The sequence below is a fragment of the Argiope bruennichi genome, chromosome 1 (assembly GCF_947563725.1).
Source record: "Argiope bruennichi chromosome 1, qqArgBrue1.1, whole genome shotgun sequence".
NCBI lineage: Eukaryota > Metazoa > Arthropoda > Arachnida > Araneae > Araneidae > Argiope > Argiope bruennichi.
Genome location: NC_079151.1, coordinates 61,370,258 through 61,379,609, shown reverse-complemented (window position 1 = coordinate 61,379,609; position 9,352 = coordinate 61,370,258). Strand labels below are relative to the sequence as shown.

At 31.2% G+C, this 9,352-nt stretch overlaps 1 protein-coding gene across 1 annotated transcript; it reads right to left on the bottom strand.

Moving 5' to 3' along the window:
- Positions 1 to 1,458: 1,458 nt before the first annotated feature.
- On the bottom strand, positions 1,459 to 6,459 carry LOC129972824 (high choriolytic enzyme 1-like). The gene is made up of 3 exons (XM_056087109.1): positions 6,456 to 6,459; positions 5,267 to 5,389; positions 1,459 to 1,685 (listed from the first exon to the last, which is right to left on the bottom strand). The coding sequence occupies exons 1-3, from the start codon at positions 6,457 to 6,459 to the stop codon at positions 1,459 to 1,461; spliced, it is 354 nt and encodes a 117-aa protein (XP_055943084.1).
- Between the last annotated feature and the right edge of the window lie 2,893 nt (positions 6,460 to 9,352).

Genomic DNA, 9,352 nt, shown 5'->3' with positions numbered 1-9,352 from the left:
AAAAAAAAGATAAATATGATTTGCAAAAAGCAGTAAACAGCGCTTGTATTAAAATAGTGAAATAAAAAATAATATTAAGCAGTAAAAAGAATAATAGTAACAACATTTATTAAGATACTTTAAATAAAAACGTTTATAAAAATAATTAAAAACGCTTTTACTATAGTTCACTCTAAACTATAAAAAATAAATATATAATTAGATCCAAAAGTTTTCAAATGTGCCTTTCATTACGTATTAAATACTTCGCCAAAATCTATATACAAAGTCTAAGCAATAATTAAAATTACATTTATAAATAAATATTTGTCTCGATTAATAAGTGGAATGAAAATAAATTTTAAAAAATTATATAAGGATTTTTTTTAATATTTTACTGCGTTTCAAAAAATGTATTATTAAAAGTTCAAACGTATTTTTTTAATATTTCATCAACCAAGTACTGAAAATTCAAATCTGTTTTTGCGAGCTAATCACAGTCATTAACTGTTATACATGATTATGACATGTAAATATGAGGGATTCCCTACCTTTAATAAGTATGATAGTTTTCACCTGTATATTAAATTTGCTGTGAAATAATGAAATATTCAAATCAATAATGAAGTATACAGCTCATATCACCAATCGATCCTGCAATCGTGAATTCTTGCGAAGAACGTTATTTCCACTTCTCGTGAATTCATTCCCCTAATTGGAGGGACCATCCAAATTCTAACTGTCAGCGAAAACCACAAAATGACCTTAACAAGCTGATGACCCACCTCGTTTATTGCCTTTAAGGGGGAAAGCATTGACGACTTTCTACGTTGGAGCCGGGATTCAAACAGTTTGCGGAAAGCAACTTTGTACGTTCCAGCCGGGATTCAAACAGTTTGCGGAAAGCAACTTCCTACGTTCCAGCCGGGATTCGAACGACACGTTGGAGCGACTTCCTACGTTCCAGCCGGGATTCGAACGACACGTTGGGGCGACTTTCTACGTTCCAGCCGGTTGAAGAGTTAAAATATTTCTAATAATGCCTCAAACTTTTACTATATATATATATATATATATATATATATATATATATCACAGCTTAATCTTTTCAATGTAATGGAAATTTGTTTTCTTTTTTTTTTACCCCAACTGCACTACCACATAACATCATTGGTATGAAATCTAAATTTAATTAAAATGAATCTGCAAATAGGTTATTGAGTTTTGAAAATATTACATTAATATATTATTAGCTGAAACAAACAGTATCAGAAGAATTTCAGAACTTGAATATGTACGTAAGTGTGCAAAAATTGATTAAAAAAAGTCATCGATTCTAACTTCTTTTTTTTCCAACATGATAGAATTTAAATGAAACAAAAGTAGATAAAATTGGATGAACGATAAGATTTACAAAAATATTTAGTAAAGCAATAACTGATAGCTCATGAAATAATAGGAAGGATTGAGCAAAGAGAGTTATTTTCTGCACTGGTACAACATGTTCAGTCTCTTAATGTCGGAGGCAGACATTCCGGGCTTGTTGTAAGGCTCCTCCATGAATCGACCGTCCTTGGCAGTCATACTCTTCAAACCATAAGCCTTGGCGAAGGATCCCTCTCCGTACAGCATGACAGACTCGAAGTCGAAGCCAGTTAATAGCCTGTTCTCATGGGGCTCGAGCTTCTTAAATGCATAATGCCATGCTGCAAAAAAAAAGAAAAAAAAAGAAAAGAAAGCTTTAACTTATGCCTTTGGTATTTTTTCTTAAACATTTTACATATCTAATAACTGTAAGTTATGGAAGACATCATACTTAGAAATAAAACTGCATTTCTTAAGACTGAAATTGAAATAACTTAAAAGCGTGTTAGATTTCGGCAGTCGTGATGCTTCGTGCGAGCTAGCCTTCACTTTCATGTCCATCGTAACCACTGTTCCTTTTAAATAATGTTTAGCCTTTGTTACCCTGACTGGACATTCATAATATATGTCCCTCTTCTCATGTGGAGTGGGTCGATTAATTGTAATTCTCAGACTTGTAGAACATCTCCTCATTCCCCTGCATGATCTATGTAATTAAATTCAGGAGGAAATGTTTGTAAACACTTAAAAAGTTGTTAATAAATCTGCCAAATGCTCCGCACTGATCCTGCTGATTCGGCGTGGTGTGATGACCCCCACAGGATATCTCCTCCACAAGCTTTAAGCAGCATTGTAGGGGGGAGGGAACGGAAAGCTTTAAACGGGAAAAGTTGACTTTAAGCAGCAATAATTCCAAAGATTTAAACAGCAATAGTTGGCTATTGTTGAACAATAGTCAACTATTACTGAACTATAGAAGGCCCAACCTACCTCAAAAAGACCATATGATTCAAATGGAATGATGACAATTAGTTACATTGTTGGAGCAACTGTTTGCCACCGTTCCCGACGACGTTGTCTCAACTGGCCGTATTAAGAGAATACCGAGACAACACCTGGACGACAACTATTGCTCACAATAGTTCGGGATGAATGCTCTGTACACCCTATCTGGGTAAACAAGCGATTCGTAGGAATTCATTTTCGTTCATCATATCTAATGACTCCTATATATATGTACTTATAAAAAAGGAAGTGTCTATAGGTGTGTGTACTTGTGGGTCCCAGAGGAAACTATCGCACTTATAGCTTTGAATACTGATACTCAGATTGTCGTCATAATGATTTACAGCAAATCAAAGCAATTTTGCAGTATACAGCAATTTTAAAATTTAATGTAGAACGTTTTTATTGATGTTTTTTCCGCCCATTATTAGGAATGATTCTACAGTTAGGAAAACATAAATTATTTTCCTAACTGTAGAATCATTCCTAATAATGGGCGGAAGAAACATCAGTGCACAATCGATGAGAACTAACAATTGTAAATCCAAAGTTTCTCTTTTTTTTCAATTGTCACTCGCTTGTTTTCATTTATGACTTAATTTACTGAATGTTGAGAAATTTTTAAATTAACTTTTTGAACTAAAAATAAAAAGAAAAATTCCTCCAATCAATATTATAATTCCATTATCCTCATCACATTTTTTTCAGATTTTCAATACTCCTTCATTTAAAACAAGAACACTCAGAACATCTTTTTTTTATTTTAATTAAATTTTATATTTTAATTTATAGTTTTTCTGATGAGTTCAAAGATTTTTGTTGTTGAGAAGTTTTACTTCTGTGTTGAATTTACAAGGAATCGAATTAGAAATTTAAAAAATCTGATATCATCATTTTCAGGAAACATTCTAATTTTATTGCTTTTCTCCCCTTTTTATAGTGTCTTAATTTTCTGCTATTTATTTTGATTTTTATCTTCTGTTGTATAAAATGATATCATTACAGGAAGTGAAAGATTAGCATAGAAAATAAAAATTATTTATTTTATATTGCTCCGCTTTCATAGCTTTGTTTTGTGTTGCTTTGATTTTGCTGACATTTTTTTATGTCACGGACAACGTCATAAGTATTTTACTAGTTATTAATACTCGATAGACCTTTATTGACAGTAAAATGTTTAATGTAAGAAGAAATTTACTTTAAAATAAGCAATAAATATGAGTAGTTTAAACGAGTGCCACTATTTTCCACTCAAAATTTTAAAAATAAGATAAAATTACTCAGAAATTTCACTTTCGTTATGTGGATCTTTTGTTTCACTGCTTCTAAGGTTAAGCTTGAAGCAAGCGAATAATATCCTGAAGATTATGTATTTAATATGATTGGATGTCCGAAGTTGATATGTTCTATCAGTATCACAAATATATGTGCCGGCGTCCTGGCATAGGGGTAGCGCGTCTTCCCCGTGATCTGGGCGTCCCGGGTTCGAGTCCCGGTTTGGGCATGGTTGTTCTTCTGTTGTTCTATCTGTGAGATGTGTGAATGTGCCCTCCTGTAAAAAGGGGTTGTGCAAGCGAATGAGTGATGCGTGAGTGGCAAAGTCGTACTCTTGGCCCTAGTTGGCGCTGCTATAAAAAATAAGAGACGTTCCCCTCAGGCTTAAATCGCTGTCTTCGTAACAGCGGGCTTGTCAGTGGCAAGTTCCATAAGAAACAAACAAACAAATATATGTCTTTTTAATTTCTTTCATTAATTTCGGTTTATTTTAAAATACAGTAAACCATGAAATATAACTTAATATATGGCATTGTTCTGCTTGATTTTGTACTAGTATCAAAACTTTTAATTCATGTAATACCGACCTTTACGCTTTATGCTCGACCCTACGCTGAAACTGGATTGTGTATTAAAATCAGGAATAATATAATATTAATATTAAATTCAGGTTCTCAGGTATACTATAATACCTGAGAACCTGAATACCTGAGTACATATAATTATACTTTTAAGTATAGTGTAATTGTATCCATATAAAAATATACTTAATTATATCTATTGACTTATAATTTTTATTTACACTTATATCAATTTCTGTTAAAAATTAGGATTTACAGTTGAGACATTTTCATTTTAGTTATAATTAATTCCATTTAAAAGCAATACGAAAGCTATTTTTGAGGGACTTCGTAATTTTAACTACAGTGATAAGGTGATTATATCATCCTCCCTCCGAAGTTTTAAGTAAGAATGGGTGCATTTGATCTTGAAGGATTTAGTATGCACCAGGCTCGCTTGGACACCAATTCCAACGACGGGACTTTACTATCTTGCCTGATAGTAACTCTCTATTTTATATGGTCATCTCTCTACTCAGCGAACCTCTATTTTGCACGGTCATCCATATATGTATCACTGCTGATTTTGTCTGTTTAAAATTAAATTAAAATATTTCATTAATTGATGCATAAAATTATTCAAAATATACGTTTTTGATTTGAGGTAGGAAATCTTTTAGCAAAAAAAAAAAACCCCTTTAATCTGTATATTATTTAAATTTAATTAAAAAATTAAGTTCAATGCAAAAATATTTAATTGTATTTCGAGAATATTTTTACCTTCATTTATATATATTTACACAATTTCTTTTATGAAAAATGAAATAAAATCAATGAATGATGGATTAAGAAATTCCTGAAATGATATTTTATCCGAAAATTACATTGGAAAATAGCTCTTATATTTTCGTATGAATGTTTGTTGAAAGATCAGATGCACGAAAAAAAATATGTGTATACCTTTATCAACATTCTCCAGATGAATGTTGAGGTAATTATCTCTGTCTGATCTGTTGTGTTCATGCCCGATGTATATATGTATATATACATATGTATATATGTATATAAAAATATGTATATACCTTTATCAACATTCTCCAGATGAATGTTGAGGTAATTATCTCTGTCTGATCTGTTGTGTTCATGCTCGAAACCTAAAGCATGGAGAAGCTCATGGACAACAGTGCCGAAGTAATCGCAACGGTCTCAAAGAGACAATCCTTGCTCGCCTTGATCCTTTAATCCCCAGAAGGACCAGCATCTAAAATTCGAATAGAAAACCTTATTTCACTTCTACCACCGAGATGGAAATTTTTAAAAAAATTATGTAAGATCATTGGTAATATTAAGCAAATTTTAGGAGGAAAATACTACTTAAAAGTTATGAAGATTTTAACCGCATTGTATGGTTTTATTTATATTTCCATCCAATCGTACGATAAAGTAAAGGGAAATACAATATTTGATCTGGTATAATTTCTTTCAAACGATTTGTTCTGTGAACTAAAATGTGGTAAAAATTTCAAAATCTTTGAAAAGTTTCCAGACATATTAGGAAGAAAATACTATTTTAAATTTTGGCCCAACGGACGTTCAAATATCAGTATGACACTTGTTTTTAATTGTCTGATTTAGCAATTATTTATATGATATTTTTAATACAGCTTATTATTTAGCATGAAAAAATCGTTTCAAACCTCTAAAGAGTAATTCGATGACACACGATTTACTAAATATGGTGATTAGTTAAACTTGGGGGGAGACAATTTTTAAAATTAATTGAAATCGTTATCAAAATTAGCAAAATTTTTAGAAAAAAAAATGAATTTTTTTTTAAAAAAAATTGCCAATATGAATTATCTAAATCTCACCAAGGAAAAATATCGTAATTTGTAAAAGCTAAATTTGTAACTTTTGTTGTTATAGAATTATCAAAAGGATTCATCTTAAAATGCTAAAATTGTAGATGTTGATATTGCTGTTACAGAATTAATAATTTAAAATGCAATGAAGTCGATTCAACTTCGGAAGAAGGTCGGTGCCCCTTAAAACTAATATTGTTTCTAAATTTTATCTTTTGGACAATTTCAAACTCAATATTTCTTAATATTGAGTTTGAAATTGTGCATTTGTAATATAAATTTAATACTTGTAAATCAATAACCATATGGATTTATAAAACTGGCGTTTAAAAAAAGGTAGATAGTAAAATTGAATAATAGTCTTTAGTATTTAAGATGAATTTATTATTTACATTCAAAAGATTCTTACCCATTTCCATAGAATATTTTTACGTAGTTGTGCTCCTTTGTTCTCTGTTTAAAACGAATGCACGAATTTTGTTGTATATGGCCCATTGACTTCTGAATCAAGTCTTTGATATGACCTGTAAATCGAACAAGAATTTTTTTTAACGTATAATCTTCAATATGAATCAAAGAAAAAAATTCACTGTAAATATATATATATATATATATATATATATATATATATATATATATATATGTGTGTGTGTGTGTGTGTGTGTGTGTGTGTGTGTGTGTGTGTGTGTGTGTGTGTGTGTGTGTGTGTGTGTGTGTGTGTGTGTGTGTGTGTGTGTGTGTGTGTGTGCGTGTGTGCGTGTGTGTAGTAATATTTCAAAATCTAATTTAAACTTAATCAATTTTCTAATTTTTAGCTCAATTCAGCACATATTCTCTTCATTCTAAAATATTCCCTTATTTCCTGATCACATTCCACTTTTTCTATTTAATTAAGGCAACAAAAGATCTGTGAAAATGCTTTCGTAAGCGATTCCCACGCACCGATTGAAGGGATAAAATGCTTTGAACAAATTCTTTTAAAAGATCCCTATGATTCCCATGCCTGTGGTCGATATGTGTAAGAAATCCCTATCAGAATCTAAATAGTATAGAAGCACTGGGAAAGGTATTTTCCCTCTCTTTTAGCTTTTCGCCATTTCGTGTTGTGTTCGTCGCTTCTGCCTGTAAAAAATCATGCCTTCCGGGATGGAAAAAAAAAAAAAAAAAAAAAAAAAAAAAAAAAAAAAAAAACGAAGTTAAAAACTCGAAGTGTCGTCTCTGACTTCGGCCACGACCCTGCTTCAAAAATTATGTTTTTATATATATATATATAGTAACCAATCTAAGAAATATTTTGAAAACGAAACAAAATAGCTTCGGAATCGCAACTGAAAATTATTTCCTATTCAAACTAAAACCGAAAAAGGAACATGAAAAGCTTCATAGTATTTAGAGAGCGCAAATGCAGCTACTTCTAAAACACAGATGAATTGAAACACAGAGAAAAGTATTAAAATCAAGTTAATAGGAAAATCCCCCTCAGGTAGGTATTCAAAAAAAAAGGGATTTTTTCTGTGAGGGAATGCACACAAGAAAGTCTAATAATGATTCCTCGTGACCCGAAAATCCTCTGAAATCAGGCCCAAGAAATATACCATTTTAACAGAAAGGACGATACGAAACAACAAATTAGAAGAAAATAACCACTAATAAGTAAAAATACAATAACAAAATAACAATAAAAACAAAAATACCATAAAATAACACTTAAACCATTAAAGAAAAACAAAAAGGAAAGAAGAAAAATTTTTTCAAAAAAGGAATGTATCGGCATAATTGTTTGGATAAATAAATCTAACAATAGAAGGACTGTACTCACTAACAGATGGATCTATGATGTACGGGACGACACCGCCAGGCCAACGCTGAGAATCTAAAGGAACTGCATTTCTGTCCTGTAAATAAAAATGTCATTTCATTATAAAATGTGAGGTTTCTAATTACTGTTAATAGAATGAATATTCAACTGAATGAAATAATACTAGATTATATATTCTAATTAAAAGAAAACCTTTGAAAATGGCTTTGGAAGTATATTTTCCAGAGATAAACTTTTCTATTTTAAAATGATCCTCTCTGATATTCAAATCTCCATAAACTGAATGGGGATAGAAATATCGTAGAATAATTTTGTACTTCGAGCTGAAAATAATAACATATAGCTGAATTAAATATCGATATAAGAATTCTACTGATTTATGTTCATATGCACACTAACTCAATATTAGGACCGGGATAGGCTGGTTGGTAAGGCAGTGGACTCGCATCCCTTGAGTAGTAAGTTTGAACCACGCAGGCCGAAGAATCTCCGTGTATGAAGTGGCTGATGCACGTAAAATCTATCGTGGTCACAAATTCATCCAAGTCGAAACAATACCACTGGGGGTTCTCATTTAGAGGTGATCGTTCTGTGATTCATGTCTAAGTTACGATCTGTGGATGAGTGAATGAAATGTATGATTGAATGAAGTCCGCCCCGTAAAAAGGGTTGTGACGCATGAGTAGCTAAGTCGTGCTCTTGGCGCTAGATGGCACTACTGAAACAAAAGAAGCTAAAATTCTAGGTTTAAAATCTCTGACTTCGTCAGTGGGCTTGTCTATGACATGTGCCATAAGAAACAACAACAACATAACTCAATAATTTATATTAAGTTCCGTAATTTATATCAAGAGCAAGAAGTTATCGAAAGCATCTAAAAACTTTATACCTTTAGATGTGTATTATTATATTTTTTATTATTTAGATGCCTATAATCATAATGGCAGCAGGATCAGCAGTTATTTACAGAATATAAGCTTAGTTGCATGAAAAGGGGAAAGAAGTTACCAGTTATAATAATTATTCCAGAAAGAAATCAGATAACTAGATGGAATCCTATTAAAGTAATCTTTGCCTATGTTATGCAAATTTGCACAAATAATAAATAGTATAAATAAAGTCTAATTTCCAATTACACTCCTTCAGAACTAACTATGTTTTTTCCTATAATTTGTAAATAAATCTATTGTATATTTATTCTCTATGAGCCAATGGAGTACAAATCATTTTAATTTATGACATTTTTAAAATTTAGTTTCTAAATATGTGGTATTATGCATTATTAACATTATGACATAAGTATGTGACTAAGAATATGACTCCTTCTGTGGTAATAAGTCTAACACAAGATAAATAAAAAAACATAATAAATCTCAATTGATGGTAGAAAAAAAATTTCAAATGGAAAAGACACAGGCACAAATTTAAAAATGGGCAAAAAATAGGGGGGGGGACCCAGAATTACACAAAAACAAGCAGAATTTTAA